This window comes from Heptranchias perlo, chromosome 23 (assembly GCF_035084215.1).
Source record: "Heptranchias perlo isolate sHepPer1 chromosome 23, sHepPer1.hap1, whole genome shotgun sequence".
NCBI classification, from domain to species: domain Eukaryota; kingdom Metazoa; phylum Chordata; class Chondrichthyes; order Hexanchiformes; family Hexanchidae; genus Heptranchias; species Heptranchias perlo.
This window is the reverse complement of record NC_090347.1, coordinates 23,307,816-23,324,873: the sequence shown is the minus strand read 5'-3', so window position 1 is coordinate 23,324,873 and position 17,058 is coordinate 23,307,816. Positions and strand designations below refer to the sequence as shown.

The window sequence follows — 17,058 nt, the reverse complement described above, 5'->3', positions numbered from 1 at the left end:
TGAATAGATATTTTCTAAGCTAGAATATGCTTCCGGGTGAAGCAGGCGCCATCTTGTGATTGTGCCTGGGTCAGGCGTTGGTTTGTGGCGGGTTTCGAGCGCCAGCCCTTTTTTTTTTGTTTTCCTCCTCCACTGTCGTTGAAAGCCGTTAAAACCCAAGGCTGATAATAACAGCGATGAGTTACGGTCGAATGCCGCCTGATATCGAGGGAATGACTTCGTTGAAGGTGGACAACTTGACTTACCGCACGTCGCCTGAGACGCTGAAGCGCGTGTTCGAGAAGTACGGTAAAGTGGGCGACGTTTACATCCCCCGCGATCGCTTCACCCGCGAGAGCCGCGGCTTCGCCTTCGTCCGCTTCCACGACAAGAGGGATGCCGAAGATGCCATCGACGCCATGGACGGGGCGGTGCTGGACGGCAGGGAGCTGAGGGTGCAGATGGCCCGCTATGGCCGCCCGGCCGAGTCCCACCGCAGAGGAGGCTCGTCTCGCCGATACGGCGGCTCTTACGGCAGGAGAAGCCGCAGGTTGGTGATTCTCTCCCCCCCCCCCCCCCCAAACCAGGAATTTTCAACTGAGCCCCCCCCCCCCCATATGAGGGGGTCGCGCGGTTCGTTTGCCCGAATTTACTGTGGCAGAGTGATTACTTAATTGAAGCCGTGTGAAGTACCGGCCCGAACTAGTCCATAAACTTTTTAAGGCCAGTCCAGCGATTAGCCATAAATCCAGCTTGTGACCTGTGTACGCGCGAACTTACTTTAGGAGCGAGGTCAATGATCGAATTGCAGTTGGTGCATGTTCAGTAAATATTTGCCTGGAAAAGGCGATGATTTGGGCTAAATTTCAAACCAGAAAGCTAGTACGAGGTTTTGAGCAGTCTCAAAGAATGAAGGTTTTTTTTTCTTGTCCCTCGTAGACGAACGTTTTTCTTTTAATCTTTATCTTTGTAGTATCATCTAATAGATATCGCACTGAGGGAGGCTATGTTTTCACAGGAGTCTCGCTGCTCTAGACGGTTATTAAAAGTTGAACATTTTGTTGCACTTCTTGCGATAAGGATGTGCTCCCTCAGCCTGGCCGTAAAGGATTTTGTAGTATCTCACAACACGTACTGTGAAAGAACAGTGCAGTTGAGTTCTTCGGTTAAAAATAGTCTTTACCTCGTTTATTCATAGTTTAGCAATTAACAAAATTTGGGGGCGGGCGAGTTATGGCAAATAGCAGGTGACAACATTGGTCTTTTTGTTGGAGGGAGAGTTGATAATTGAAAGTGGAAGTCATGGATATTTTTTCAGAAATTAAAATCTATTGTACAACAGTAGATAAGAATTTCTTTTGGGTTTCTAATGGACTCCTCAAATGTATTTTCTGTAGTATTCCCTTTTGTTTTTGCTGTAATCTACTTTATTTTTCTGTTCCATATGTCCCTTTTTTTAAAAGCATGTTTTGCTCATCAAGATTATACTTGAAAATGTACCCTGACAATCTGTAGGTGCTATATTTTTCACTTTTGGGAGGGGGAGGGATACTTCGCCATTTTGCATTCTCCCTGATGGCATTCTTGGTATCTGAGAATCACATGCATAAATTTGTATTCAGTAATTAAATTGTAGTCAAATGGGAAAATTGTATGACTCGGATACCTCGCTGAGGCTTAGTAGTTTTCCTGTCTCAATTTCCTTATGTGCCTAGGAATGCTTACAGGTTTCAATACAAACTAAGTGGAACTGGAAAACTTTGTTACGTTGAGTTTAATGAGCTCAGCTGGGGTCGCAAGCTGCTATTGGGTTAGGGAAAGGTTGCTGATCGTCATGCAGTGATGGCTGTTGGAAAATGCATGTGTGGATTTCAGGTAAAGGTGGGTTCATGCTCATCTGTGGCATACCCCCATGGTTATATTGCTTGACTGCACGCACAAGTGAAGGATGGCCATTCAGGTAAGGTACTGAAAGGCAACCGGCACCTATGGAGCTGTATCCCAGCATAAGTAAGCACCTTCAGGAGGGTGGGAAATTGGCAAACAATAGCTATGGGTCTACTCTACATCGGCAGTATTTCATACCTTTTTATTAAACTCTTTTTTCCCTCACTTTTAATTAGTTTTTGTCTCACTAAAGATATCCTTTGCCCCTAGTCCTAGAAGACGACGTCGATCTCGTACGAGATCCAGAAGCAGAAGCCGAACTAGGTCAAGATCTCGCTACAGCAGGTCCAGGTCTCGCTCGTATTCTCGATCTAGATCCCGTTCAAAATCTAGATCTGTTGAAAGATCAAGGTCCAAGTCGAAGTCTAAATCGAAGTCAAGATCTCGGTCCAGGTCAAGGTCTAGAAGTGGATCTCGGATGTCTCGAGGTTCAAAGTCGAAATCCAGGTCTAAGACCCCAATTAATTCAAAATCTCCACAGAAAGATGGAATTGAATCACCATAAAAAGTGGTAAACTGCACCAAAGTGAGTAAATACACTAAAGTGATGGAATTATTTTTAGAATCTTTTACATTGGGTAACAAAGTCTATGGTTTTAGGGAGAACATAGAACTAACGAACATCTAGACAATTTGTATTCGCGCTAGCTATTGTGTAACAGATGGAAAAATACTCTTGATGCAGACTCCTTTAAACCTTGATGCAGTAGAATTTAGTCACTGGGAAAAATTTTCCCGAACTGTACCATACTATGCTGTTGAAACCTTTGCATGTTCATCTTTGTCAGCATGCACTGCTGTTCGCTCAACTGAAACTGATAGCCCCTTCATCCCTGAATGCCAATCCAAGGTGGGCAGTTATTAAATAATACTGCTGGCCAAGTACTCTTGTATACTTGATCATCTGTGAGTTGATGACTTCACCTTTGATCAGCAACCAGGAGCAAAAAGAGTGTAATTTCCTTTGAGACTGGAGGTATTGGCTGAGAATTTGCAAGGTGCTCCACCCAGCTTGAAATGTTGGGCCCCCAAGGCAATGTGATGCTGGTAATTCCCCTTTCTTTCACCCCCTGTCCCTGTGCAGCAGTGAGAAGAAAACACATTAATTTCCCTAGAGAATATCCTTGCTTTTATAAAATTGGTTACAAGGAATTGTTTACCTTAACTTGCATTTTTTTCCTATTTAGCAGGGGTACTGGCCTGGGGGAGTTGCTGTGCCCAGCAGTGTGAGAGCTGAATGAACAAACAGTTGAAATTACAGAGTTGCTGAAGTCATGATCCCAAGATGCTGCCTCTTCTGATAATTTGGCTCCTTCACACTTCAGGCACAGTAACTTTTTCAAACCATTTCCTTAGTTTATCTCATCCACATTCACCTTTCAACAAAAGCAGCATAATAGAAAATCCGAAAAGATGGTAGTTCATTACATCTCTTTTAAAGGGGTAGTGATATACACTCTCTAATTGAGGATAGTATGTTGGTCCAAAAAAGAATGTGTGGTGTCGGTTCCTCTTCTAGTGCTGGAGGGAAAAGAAATGTTAATATTTTATGACCGGTTATCTTGATTTAAGTAAGTTAATTTGCCTGAAGTAACACTTTTGTATGTAGAATTGACATAACATCAAAACAATAGCGATTATTTACATGTTTAATTAAATTGTCAATTCTTCCAAGGATGTCACACAGTGCCAGTAAATGTCTTGGAGTCCATCTATTTCTGTCAGATAGTAATTGGATAATGGTAGTTTAAGGTAATTGCATATGGTTGTACACTGCTGCAGTAACATTGCACATCCATTTGGTTTCAAGATTCTGTTGCATGAATACATTGTCTTGTGGGCTTAACCTTTAATTTTTCAAATCCTGAAAAGCTTTTGTAATAATAGCTCCAGTGGGGTTTTAGCCTTTGGAGAGTTCGTGAGCCCTGTTGCACTCAAGTTCTGCTCCCAAACTGACTCTTGCGAAGAGCCTTGCTGTCTGAAGTTTAATGGTAGGTAAAAGCTGCTGCTGGAGAGAAATGTGATTCTGAAAAGAATTCAAGTAAAAGCAGAAAATATTAGAATTACACAGGAAGGCTGTTAGCGTCTGAAAAGAGAAAATAATGGTTAATGTTTCACCTTGAGACTCTTTGCTAGAATGAACAGAATGGGAATTTGTGTTTCCCACCCAAAAGAAATTTTGAACCTGCTGCACTATGCAAACTGGGTTCAATCTGTTGAAGCCAGTATAAAAGTGGTCAGAAAAACATTTAATGATTATGTGGGTATTTATTTTTCTAATTGTTACATTTTCATAAGCAACATTGTTGTAAAGCTGCCCATGAGTGTGCATCTGGCCAAGGAAGCAAAAAAAACTCAAGAAATGGGTAATATAGCAACTGATAGCTTTTCTGACACCCATCTGCAGAGTAAAACAGTTTTGTGCCAGCAATGTGTCTTGACCTCAACCTCACTTCTCCACCTTATTCCTTTTCCGCCAAAAGACTCATTATTATCTTCTGTGAATAAAACATTTCTACTCCCTACTAAACTAGTTGTGACTGCACAAATACACACACAACCCTTACAGGTGGCAGTGAGGAAAGAACACTGTTCTAGCTCACTGTGCTGTCCAGTCTCCTTTAAGTTTACCTTTCTTGACTTACTGCATCTTGCATGCCGTTGAACTCTTCTTTATTCTTGCACAATAATTCACACCTAGTATCACTGCCCAGAATATCCATATCTGGACAGGCATGAGAACAGACTTCGTAAGCTGACCTTTCCGTCCGCAAAATATCTCCTGCTTTGCAGAAGCAAGAAAAAGCATTTGACATTAGGGATAGTATATATTTTTTAAAAATTAGTATGTCTTAATATGCAGCAATTTGATTGGCCTTGTTAAAGTGATTACCCTGTCATTGGTCCTAGTAACCTCTCTTCCGCGGTCACTGTCTCTGACAGTATTTTTTCATTGAATGCTGCTCCTGTCCTCCAGCAGCATGTTTGATCCCATATTCGTTGACAGCTGCTCTGGGCCTTTATACCATTTTTTTCCCCAACCCTTCTTTCCCCCACCCCCTGCGCAATCAGACCTTCAACTACAGTCTGCTCCTGTTCCCTTCCCCCCCACCCCCCTTTTCTTGCATCTAGCTTCGGCCTGCACCCACTACCCAAGCACTTCTCTAAAATTCTCTAATCCAGCAATGAAACTTTTGAGCACAACCCATTATGTGCACAACACTAACAAGACTTTCCTGACACTTCAGTATTAAGCAAATACAATCTGCAGTTAAGTGACACTCACTGTTGTGATTTTAGGACTTCTTGAGATTTCCATGCACAATATCCTGATGTATCAGTTTTAAATTCATTTGTTTGGTCCAACAAACTCACCAATATTTTGCACACTTTAACATTCTCCTTAACCAAGTTGTAAAGCTTGAGCTGCTTCAACCTTCCTTCATAGTGTATCTAATTTTTGTTATAGTATGTTATGTTATTCCAGTTACACAATTCCTTGCTTTTGGAAGTAAAACACCCAGCTGTTGTGAAATTACCCTATTTCGAAAGTAAAGAAATTTAGTTTTAATTTTTAAATGTAACTTTATTTGCCGTGCAGCTATTCAAGCTTTAAATATTTGGGGAAAGGGAAAAACTGGTTGTCGTCGCAAATTGATTTTTTTATATGATTGGATGTCTGTCGCTGACTGTTACAGTGCCATAGATGCTCCAGAATTAGCCATGAAGTTGCATTTTGCTAGTGTCTTCAAATTTCATAACATTGTAATAATCTGAATACAATCCAAAATAAGACTTGAAATTAATTGTAAGATGTTTGAGTTAATTTCTCTGAACAGTTTTATGTAAGATGAGACCTCATAAAATTTCTCTTTGGACAGAGTTCAAAATCCTGTTGTAATCTATTTACATTCATCCATTAGCAATTGAGATATTTCCATTGCAACCTTTAATAGTTTCAAAACTTGCATCACAGTACATGGCACAAAAGCTTTGGTCCCTAAAATATGAAGGTGTATATTTTTAATATTCTCTTGGGATGTGGGCAATTTTGGCAAGGCTGCATTTTTTGCCCATCCCTAGTTCTCGTGAGAAGGTAATGTGGGCTGCCTTCAACTGCTGCAATCCTTGTGATGATGCTCCCACAATAATGTTAGATGGGGACTTTGGATTTTGACCTAGCGATGATGAAGGAACAGCTATGTATGTCCCAAGTCAGGATGCTGTGTGACTTGGGGATCTTGGAGATGATGGTGTTTCCATGATTTTGCTGCTCTTGTTCTTCGGGGTGGTAGAGGTCATGTGGCAGGTAGGTGCTGTTGAAGTAAACTTGGTGAGTTGCTGCACTGCATCCTGTAGATTATATGTACTGAAGCCAAAGTGCACTGGTGGTGGAGGGATGGATATTGAGTTCAATGGCAGGGGTGCTGATCAAGCGGATTACTTTGTCTTGGATTGTGGTCGCTTTTCTTCAGTTTTGTTGCGGCTGCACCCATCCAGGCAATTGGTGAGTATTCTATCACACTCCTGACTTTAAAGTGTGAGATTAGTATACACGTTGAAGTCTTGCATCAATAGTACTATTACACAGCAGTCAAAGATGTGTAAATCAACTGGGCTTTATATAGCATTGAAATTATAGTAAGCTTTAAATGATAGAGTCTACAACTTGTAATATTTTTGGCCTAAAAGTAAAATAACTATAGGAACTACACCTGTAATACAGACTCGCATTTCATTCAGCCTGGTGAAGGCAGATGCTGTTGGAGCATTCCAAGATGTGCACTGCCATCCATTTTCTTTGCTTGAGCAAATACAATGATTTGATTTAACTTTTTAGGATTTGTTTTGAGATTTAATATTAATCTTGCGATCTACATAAAATAAAACAAATTACTTGCAGCGAAGTATTGCTGAAATTGCAACAAAATATCTAATTCCCTGTATTTGTCTTTTAGATTTTTAGGCTTCATAGGTAACACTGTAGCACTTCGATTGATAGTGAGAGGGTATTGAGAGTTGTTTTCTGGCACTTATTGAGGAAATGTGCAGAACCAAAATTCAAAAATGCATTGTGCTCCAGAAATGAATGTTTATTTATATTCCATTTGTGTAGAATTTCATTCACATGATTTGCAAACTTTTAAATACTGTTTTTAATCTGTTTTCCATTTAGTGTATGCTTATAATTTTTGGCACTGGCTGCTTTTGTGCTTCGTGTTCTAGCATCTTGACATTATTGGCAAATTTCATTTCTGTTCTCGAGATAACCGTATATTTTCAGTGAGACATACATTAAAGCTTTGAGAGTTTAAATGATGTAGGATCTTCAATATTTTTTACATTTACTATTTATCTCCAAGACCATGTGACTTGAAAATTGCCCCCCCAATATTCCCTTAAATGTCAATTTAATGGTTTGTGCTCTTTGGGGAAGGTGCACTTATATTAATTATCCTGTTTTAAAAATAAAAGGAAAGGTTTTGTTATTCATAGAATCATAGGTTACAGCATGGAAGGAGGCCATTCGGCCCATTGAGTCCGCACCGGCTCTATGCATGAGCAATCCAGCTAGTCCCGCTGCCCCGCCCTATCCCTGTAGCTCTGCACAGTTTTTCGTTTCAAGTACTTATCCAGTTCCCTTTTGAAGGCCATGATTGAATCTGCCTCTACCACTCCCTCGGGTTATTGATCAAGTGAGCCAAATATTTGGACTGTGCAACTTTTACAGTTCTAATAAACATGGTTATTTTGGATATTTTCTACAGTTGTGAAATAGAATATATACCTTTTTAAACTTTAACTTCTCTTTTTGTTCTAGATATTCTGGATGGCTGGAAGATTTACATGGTAGATAGATGCCTTGCAAGAAATACCATCTCTTGCCATCTGTTTAGGTGATGGAGAGACCTTCCTAAAATAAGCAGTGATCTACTTAAAAGGTTATTATAACATCATTGTTTATAATAGGTTTTGTCAGTTTTAAGTCTTGAATTTAAATTAGTGTCTGAGAAGGCTCATTATATGTTATGTGCCATCTGTGTTGCTATTACTTAAACTTCTTACAATTTAGTGAAATGCTCGACTTCAGATGCATTTTGGCTTGGATATGTACATAAGGTAAAAAGCATGGAACGTATTTCCAGGTTTTGTAATGTTTCTTTCTGTATACTGAAGTAATTATCTTTTAAATTTCAACTTTGCATATGTCTTTCTTCCATTTTTTTTTATTTCAGTCCAATACTAATCTTATTGTCTCATGTATTTTTGTGCACTAGGCGCAGTTGTGTAGCAGTTCTGTAAAGCGGGTTAGCTGTAAGGTGGCGTGTTGCAGTGCAGTGCAGAGTGCTTGGCTGTGTCCTGTATTCTCCTGATTGCTCCTGTAATGATGCCTTGACGTGCAGAAAATATGGCTGTCCAGTAAAATGCCTGTCAGCTGCACCTCCAGAGACGTGGCTGCGTGTAAATTATGGAGCAGGCAGTAAGCACCTTTAGCTACCTTGTTTTTGTACTTGGTAATGTGGTTTATACATTTACACATGGAACATACTGTTTAGAAAGCTGTTAATTTTGAACTTGATTGTAATTAACAGTTATATTTGCTTCAGTACATAAAATCCTGTACAACTTGTATTTCTGTAATGGTATTAAAGATTTTTTTCTTGGTGTTAATTGTTCTATATTTATGACTATTGATACTGTATTTAGAAATCACTTTTTAAGAATAATCGTGGGATATTAACATAGCAAATGTGAACGGTTGCTTGATTGAACCGCTGTAAATCTTTGTTTAGTGTGGATGACGTCGCCAGTTTTTTGAATTCGGTAACTAATAGTTTTGTTCTAGTAAATTAAAACAATTCTGTGCAAAACAAACTAAGATCCGTGCTTGAGCTTAAGATCTCCAAATTCAAAAAACTTATCCTTTTACCTGCTCTGAAAATAATTAGACATTTCTGGTAAAACTTAAATTAATAATTTTATGTGAACTTAAAAACTATCTTGTAACAACTGTGTGAATGATCCAGTGTTCTTGTACTCAAAACTTAACCCAAATCCCTTGAGTTAATGATTCTTCAGTTTTTTTTAAAAAACCCAGCTTTATCTGTTGCATATTTGTATTTGTTGGGGATTTTTGCTGCACTGGGAAATTATCTTGTTTGGTTTGAATTTAAAAACTACATTCAGTTCCCCTTGGAATTGTGCTTGGGTTACAAAGCACAAAATTCAGATGCCTGATGTAGATCCCTTTCAGATTTCAGTTGTAAATCAAAATTTGCCACATGTGCTAAGCAGGTCATTTAATACTTCCTAGCAGAGTAGCTCTTTGTCTAGAGCCCAAAGCAAATGCATTCAATTCTGTGCCACACAAAGGGAAAAATGCAGACCAAGCTATTGCTGCATTGTATGTAATGAATAAACGTTAGGTTCCTACTGCTATGGATTCTACAATGCTTGTATTAGTGTGGATTCCATAGCACCAGTGGGAACAAAGAAACAATTGCATGTGTGCATGTGCAGTTGTTTGAAACTCTCAAGTCTCACTTCTGGCTGCTGGAGCTTTTCTTGATGGCTGGGGAAGATATGGTAGAGGCCATTGATGGGAAAACCACATTCTGTCCCATGGGCAAAAATAGCACCATCAGAGGTGTGGATGTACGTTGCAGCCAGCCCTGGCATCAATGCTGCTGGAGGTGCTGGACAAACCACCTCATTAGGTCTTACTACCTCCAGGAGATAACAGCAGCTCAATTACATTCATCATAAATGTTTTAGTAGTATTACATAGATAATACTCCATGCTTTGGATGGGACTGGTAAACTCTTTGTGCATATAGTATATAACTAGATGTTTTTATCATTTGTGTTTCGGACATTGAAAAATTGCTTCAAGGATTTTACAGTATATCACAACAGCCAGTGGTGCACCATGTTGACCATACCTCAGCACCACAGGAATTTTGAGAGTTGGCTTTAAAGAATAATGCATAGATTGGAATGTTGCACTTGGTAAGGTGAAAACTGGTGTTGCATGCCTGCCCTGCCCCCCGTTGATATTTTAGTAGAAGATCCAAGGTGTACAAAAGTATATTCACATTAGTGTTATCAGATATACTGAACTATAATTCAGGGTGATATTCTTGCAGGTGACTGAGAAATAATTGCCCCTGAAAATTGCTCATAATTTGTAATTGAATGTTTTACAGCACAAATGTGCTCCTCTAAGTGTAATTATTGTACCTGTAGAACGTGTGCTGGATATCAAGTGCACACCTGTATAGTTTCATTTGGAAATGTCATCTGTATTGTACAGTGATTTTTACATCTTAACATTGTAAAAGCTGAAACCAAAATCTTCTGGCTCTGCTTCTTAACTGAATAGAAAAAAATGTTCTTTATTGTACCTCAACTTTTTACTATGGTTATAGTATGCTGACACGAAAACCCCGATTTTAACTGGGAGTGGGGGGTTGTGGCGGGGTGAGTGCCATTCAAGGGGTATGGGGAGAGCGCGGGAATATGGTATTGAGCTAGAGGATCAGCCATGATCAGGTTGAATGGCGGAGCAGGCTCGAAGGGCCTACTCCTGCTCCTATTTCCTATGTTTCAAACCCCCTCGGCAGAGAGGAGCCTGGGCAGTGTTACCTCTCGGGCCTCATCTGCATGCTGCCGGTCAACTGTCTGCCTGAAATGGACAGGACGTGTCAACTGGGTGGGAGCAGAAATTAGAGTGGATGGAGGCATATGTATGTTGTGGGGAGTGGGAAGCATGAGGCAGAGAAAGCTTAGACTTGGGGGCCTGGGGAGCACTAATGCCCCTTTGTTAGACAAGGAAAGTTTAAAAAAAAACTTATATCTGAACCTCTTGGCCCTGGGTATTCTTCCTGCTGTCTTAACCTGGTGGGAGAATCACAATGGCTTCCCCCTTCAGACCACAGTTAAAAATGCAGTTGGAGCCCGATGATATCAAGCATATTTAAAGGAGGACCCGGACGGTTTGAGGTGGGCTCAGGAGAGCAGGATAAAATAGAAGATGGCAGGATCGGTGCGGAGCGTTGGCGGGTAAGTCACCTGGCTGATTTTAACTGCCCACCGGCCTGCTTTCCGTCGGGTGGGCAGGGTTAAAATCATCCTTTCAGAGTCTAGGCTGGAAGAACAATTAAAGCATAAGGCACTGCATGTGTTTTAATTAGCCCTAGCCTCCTCCAAATAAAAAGCCCCTCATTTAATGACTGATCCCTGCAATATCACAACTGTAATGTAACTTCAAATATCATTCTAACAGTATGCAATTCAATAGTGGTTCACACTAATGCATATCAAAAGAGGAATGTACTTTGAACAATAGCTCTTTATCTTTGACTGCCTTGGATACTGTTGAATCTAATGTGTGTTGTACATGTAACAGGTTGGGTGACTGCTAAGCAAGATTGCTAGTACATTGGCATAAATAGCATCCTGTAGATTTGCAGGTCTTAAAATCTGCATGAGGTTGCACATTGTGGTGTGAACTTCATGCCAAGTTTCTTTATTTAATAATCGATGACTGAAGAGCTCTACAGAGCTGAGACTCTAATTCATGAAGGGGCCATACTTTGTTACAGCCAGAGGATATCTCCATAAATTGTGCAAACTTACAGGCCTGACAGGAGAACACTGTTCCAGCCAAATTATTGCTAAGCAGACAAACTATATCTTAACTCTGTATAGATTCTCTTTTAGTTGATGTCACTGAATCACAACCTCAATGAATTGAGTGTCTTCCAGCCTGTGTAGAGGAACCCTTCGAAGTATCCGTGCTAATGAGAGGTATAAACTTTCTGCGTGTAATATTGAAAACTCTTAACCTGTACAGTTGCCATGACATTGTATTGATACATAATTTACATTAACACTAGGTTAAAGTCAGCACGATAGAGAAGGGAAAAAAATCAGCTGCTCTAGGTAGTATGTGCCTTTTTCTGGGGATAAAAGTATTGAGTAATTGGTTTTCCTGTATGGGGGATTATATTTAAGTGGCTTGAGTTTTGTGGAAGTGCAAATTCAATGCAGTTGACATAATGCTCTAAAGTAAATGTGAAATGGAGTTACTGTGAAATTTAAGTTCACATGAGGACAAAAATATTAGCTTTTGAACAATTAAAAATGACCGTTTAAGCGTATGGAATTAATTGTTAGTTGAATTTTCTCCAGGCAATGACAGTTGTGTTAATTATTAGCTGTTAGGTTACTAAGTCACTTATAGGTGCATCACAGGTTTTAGGTATTGTACACCAGTTTACCAATGAAACTAGAGTTTGCCTTTTATAGTCACAAAATATTAGACAATATACATTTGAGCTCATTTCAGCATAGTTCGCGAAATAGGCAGCCCGCCTTGTCGGCAAGAAACATTTTAAATTATTGCTCAGTATACAAAAATTGAACCAGTAAGTTGAGTCTAGCAGTACTCATTTTTATACTGGTTTCATTTCATGCATCATGAAAGTCTGAGGATGTAGATATTTCCAAAGTACAGAATATTTAAATAGGACTGAATAACTGGTAAGCTTTATTTGAAATTGAGTGTAAAAGTTCCAGTACAAATGAAAATCATACAACTTGGAATACTTACTGGACATCAGTTTGAATATCAAACTATTTAGGCATTACATTCTATACAATAAAAAAATGTCTGCTGCAGTCATTGGTTACTTTTGCAGTTGGCCTCTGGTCACCCGTTGCAGATGTACGGCCTTAATCTTTCCACTCTGGCTATATTTATAAAGTGACTTGCACTACAAAGTCGTGCTATTAAAATGCTGAAAGTGCTATAAAAAGTTCTATAAGCCAGCTCAGAATGTGTTGTATAAATTTGGATACTGGAAAGTTTTGATAGCCAAAAGCTTAACAAAAGAAATTATTAAAAACAATTTACTGGGTTTTCCAAATTTGTACACTATTCTTATACTAATTACTATTAAATGACTGAATTCAGGATCAGAGCACTAGAGCTTCTCCCAAAGCTCTCTGGGGTTTTGCAATGACTGATAAATTCAATTATGATTACATTTAGAAAATCTTGCAATAAAAGATTTAAGAATTTTAGGAACAAATAAGTGCATTTGTTAAATCTCTCAACTTTAATGTAATGTAGAACTAGCTATTTTTGAATTGTTTCATGAATCCAATGTTCAAACACAACACACATTCTGAATTTGGCAATTGAGACTAACAAAGATTGCAGTGCACTGATCCAAAAATCGACTTTTCTGCCTATCGTCACAATGGATGAGGGACAAACTGCTTCTCTAAGTCTTCGTTAATCCTTATTGTTTTTCCTGGTGAACTCGGCACTCCATTCTGTCTTTCTACTTTCATTGGATTTGTTACTTTTACTTGGCCTTGGTTTTCTAGTAGTACTTTGCCTCACAGTTCATCTTTAATTTTGTTTTCAGTGCAGGAGACAAGGGCTAGCCCAGCACCAAGACTGTCTCCTGCGTTGAAAGCAAAATCAAAAATGAACTGAGGCAAGATACCACTAGAAAACAAAGGCCAGGTAAAAGTAACAAATCCAATACAAGTAGAAAGATTAGTTGTGTGATTAGCATTAAGGAATTGCACACCAAATGTGTGTTATTCTTTGGAAATCTATATAATGCTTATAAAAGGAGTGGAATTCTAAATTCCAGCGTAACAAATGTAATCTACAGTAACTTGACTTTAAGCCAGTGCCTCTGGTTTTAGTGAAATGAGTTTTAATTTTCTGTTCTGTTTGCTAACTAGTGCTGAAACAAAATACATTTTAAAACCCATTAAGCAAAATATTGTTTAAAAATAAGATCCCTAATATCTTACTGCTTCAGAAACAATTGTCTAGAAATGCAAGATCTGTAGGACTTTGGTAAAGGGTTACATGTGCATTAACCCACTATGCATGTTTATCTTAGTATCAACTCATCGACTGCTTCCTGGGCATTTATGCTGAGAATGTGGCATTTGGAACAATAATGCATGTAACTGAATTCCATATTGACCTCAGAACTCCCAAGTAGCATGAGTTGGCCCTAACATGCCCAGGATTGTTTGGAATGGAGAAAGGGACAAAACTGATGACAAACAGCAACGACTTCAAAATACAAGGGCCTACTGGACAGTTTTGTTTCAGGATTTGGGGAAGAAAGTTGAATATGTCCATTTAGATCAGAGTACATATGAAATACTGTAGTTAGATGATGGTTTAGTATTTAGTACCCTCCTTTTTTCTTTCAAGATCCAGGATGGGTTGGAAATATTCTTTACTTGGAGACAACAAAATAGTGCAAGTAGGAACCTTGATTGTTCCTCATAAATGAAACATGCACTGCATAGGTACACTTTTAAGCCAATCTAAGACAATCCCTTTGAATAGGAAACCTTTTCTTTCGACTGAACGTTACCATTTCTAGTTTGCCCACCTCAATAGAATGAGATCCTTTGCTTCAGGGAAAAAGAACACTTCAATCCACCCGAGTTCCGAGACGAGGTAGAAGCTGAGACCTGGAAATCACTGCTGGGTGCTATAAATAGACTTTTTATTTACTGGTTTCTTGTCTAGGATCTTTGAACAATGACAGTTAAGACTAGGCTATAATATCAAATACACAGAGTATACATAAATGTGCAGCAGTGATTTTGGATCACATACTCGGTCAGCGGTTTGACAGGAGCGCTGATGGCAGGCCCTGTTCAGAATTAGGATACTCTTTATTTCAAACACAAAGAAAAAGGGATTATTGGTTTTAAACCTTATTAATGTATTTATCAAAAGATTTTAAGCCACACGATTCCACATTTTTATTCCTGTAACTCCCATGACCTAGACAAATCCTTTCAACATCAAAACTGTACTATGTGGTGAAATGTTTCTCTTGTACATTTTTCACTTATTCATGGCATATGTAACAAACTGGAATATTTAGAACACAACCATGCAAATAAAACAAAACCAGCCTCATTCCTTTTTTTAAAAAAAATGTACAATTGAAGTTACCTAAATTTTGGTTTGACTGCTTTGATTTGAAGTAAGCCAAGAGCTTGATAGATAAAATCAAGAAATTTAAAGTACACCCTTTCAAGTTTTTATTTTATTGTTGAAAATATTAAACAATTTGATACAAAAGAGAAATCTTCCTTAAAATTGATCCTGTGCAAGTAATTGATTTTGGATCAAAAACATGTTAGCAGCAGTGGAGGTTGCATCTTTCTAAAATACTATTCACTGCAAGGAAAGCATAATTATCTTTGCCACTGGACCAGCTTTAGATGACTGAGGGAATGCTAGTCCTTAAGGTGATAACCATCATGTGAACAGTGTGACTTCCAGGCAGACTAGATCCAGCAAGCTGTTCTTCATCTGCATTAAATGTTTCTAGTGGAATGTGAACACACTTCAAATTCCACTTGTATAGCAATGCTTCAATTGACCAATCAGCACTGGAAGAGATAAATTATTCAGAAATAATTCTTACAATAATGCAAGACAGATTTCATGTATAATCCAAACCTGGGTTTGTCGTTCCTTCTCAAATTTGACTGAATCAATATAGTGAAGTTAATAGGGATAGTAAGTGTAATCTCATGTTGGGTAGCGTTCTCCCACAGATTAAAGATCATGCTTTAATGTACTGTTGGTGTGTGTTAGGACAGGAATAGTGGAAGTAGATCCTGTTAAGTCCTTGGAAGATTAACGAAGAATAATGACAGAGAAAAATTGAGACAACTTCCCAAGATCAAAACTGGCAAGTAAAAGGCAGTAGATGGAGCAAAAAATGTAAGAGAAAAGTGAATGACAGTTTAAAATTATAAAAGCCCAGTTCAAGAAACTCAAATGACTAAGTTGTAGAGATGATGTGGAGATGCCGGTGATGGACTGGGGTTGACAATTGTAAACAATTTTACAACACCAAGTTATAGTCCAACAATTTTATTTTAAAATCCACAAGCTTTCGGAGGCTTCCTCCTTCCTCAGGTGAATGTGGAAATGAAATCCTCGAACCTATCGCATTTATAAATCACAGAACAATGCCTGGTGATTACAGATAGTCTTTTCAACTGCCTCTACAATTTAAGTTGTAAAGGGTAGAGTTTCCACTTTGGGCGCAAACGGGAAATTGCACTGGTTAAGTTAGGCTCGGCTCCAAGTTTGTGCTAAAATTCATTTGCATAATCACAAATGTAAAATCTTCCATGAACCAGTGTAATCGGGCAGTGTAACAGAACGTAATTGTTTTTTCTTTCCATTAAAAAGTATTCCTTGATATATTTAAGAGTGAAACATGGTGCAATTTCATTAGTACAGCTGAAAATTGCTTTATCAATGAAAATAAGCATTTTTACTAGGTGTCCAGTCCTCCATCTGTAAGTAACCCGATTTTAAAATAACTGAAAATGACTAAAAAAAACTATACTGAACCATTTAATAGCCAGTTTCTTAGTAAATTAAATATTTTTTGATAAACTTTTAAAACGTGCCTACAAAAATGAGCGCAATTTAAAGAGCCTACCCAAACTAGCGGAATCTCGCAATTTCGACCTGAAGATGGGACCTGATTCGGGCGAAATGAATCTTGAACCAGCATAAAAGACCACGGAAATCATGAATGTAAGTGGTTTTAGGCATAACTCACGTTTAAAATTCCCCAATTGTTCACGCTGGTTGTCGATTCCACCTGGATTGTGCTGATATAACTAGTGGAAACTCAACCCCCACATCTATTATATTAAAAAGTGACCAGCCACAACATTCCATTGGCATAGTCCTTTGTAAGTGGTGATGTGAGGGTCATGTTATGTTAATAAGTGGGAGACTCCTAATGTTACATGACTGATACTCTGTTTATTTGAATCTCCACTGCATTTGCTATTAGGCAGGGCTGAACCAATGCATTGGCTGGAGCCTAGCAGGCATCTCGGTGAGAGTACGTTTAAAACAAAATACTTCAAGCTTTATTGTCTCCTACTCCAGCCTTGCTGTCCATCACACCCACAAAAAAATACATCAACCCTATTCTTTTTGATATATATATTAATGACCTGGTCTTGGGTATAATTTCAAATCTTGCAGATGACACAAAACTCAGAAATGTAGTAAACAATGTGGAGGATAGTAAC

The 17,058-nt window shown here is 38.7% G+C and overlaps 3 protein-coding genes across 10 annotated transcripts in view; 1 reads left to right on the top strand and 2 right to left on the bottom strand.

The window, feature by feature from the left end:
* The window catches only part of mfsd11 (major facilitator superfamily domain containing 11), a 29,511-nt gene extending 28,381 nt beyond the window's left edge, over positions 1 to 1,130 (bottom strand). Inside the window, exon 1 of the mRNA XM_068004182.1 lies at positions 760 to 1,130. The gene's annotated coding sequence lies outside the window, so the exon portion shown is untranslated. The remainder of the gene's footprint in view (positions 1 to 759) is intronic.
* Positions 51 to 8,598, top strand: LOC137341182 (serine/arginine-rich splicing factor 2-like). 4 transcript variants are annotated; one of them, XM_068004192.1, is made up of 6 exons: positions 51 to 529; positions 2,137 to 2,452; positions 3,117 to 3,251; positions 3,814 to 3,917; positions 7,748 to 7,868; positions 8,205 to 8,598. In XM_068004192.1, the coding sequence occupies exons 1-2, from the start codon at positions 177 to 179 to the stop codon at positions 2,429 to 2,431; spliced, it is 648 nt and encodes a 215-aa protein (XP_067860293.1). In that variant the 5' UTR covers positions 51 to 176; the 3' UTR covers positions 2,432 to 2,452; positions 3,117 to 3,251; positions 3,814 to 3,917; positions 7,748 to 7,868; positions 8,205 to 8,598. The 4 variants fall into 4 exon arrangements, with proteins under 4 accessions (XP_067860293.1, XP_067860291.1, XP_067860292.1 ...); XM_068004190.1 differs by having other exon boundaries at positions 3,114 to 3,251; XM_068004191.1 differs by lacking the exon at positions 3,814 to 3,917 and having other exon boundaries at positions 3,114 to 3,251.
* mettl23 (methyltransferase 23, arginine) overlaps positions 3,294 to 17,058 on the bottom strand; it is a 27,632-nt gene continuing 13,867 nt past the window's right edge. Inside the window, exon 5 of one of the 5 annotated variants that reach the window (XM_068004186.1) lies at positions 3,294 to 3,447. In XM_068004186.1, coding sequence (XP_067860287.1) covers positions 3,387 to 3,447 — 61 coding nt within the window. In that variant the 3' untranslated portion in view covers positions 3,294 to 3,386. Of the gene's footprint in view, positions 3,448 to 3,547; positions 3,953 to 13,338; positions 15,382 to 17,058 lie in introns of those variants that run through there. The other 4 variants (XM_068004184.1, XM_068004188.1, XM_068004183.1 and 1 more) reach the window with 4 other exon arrangements.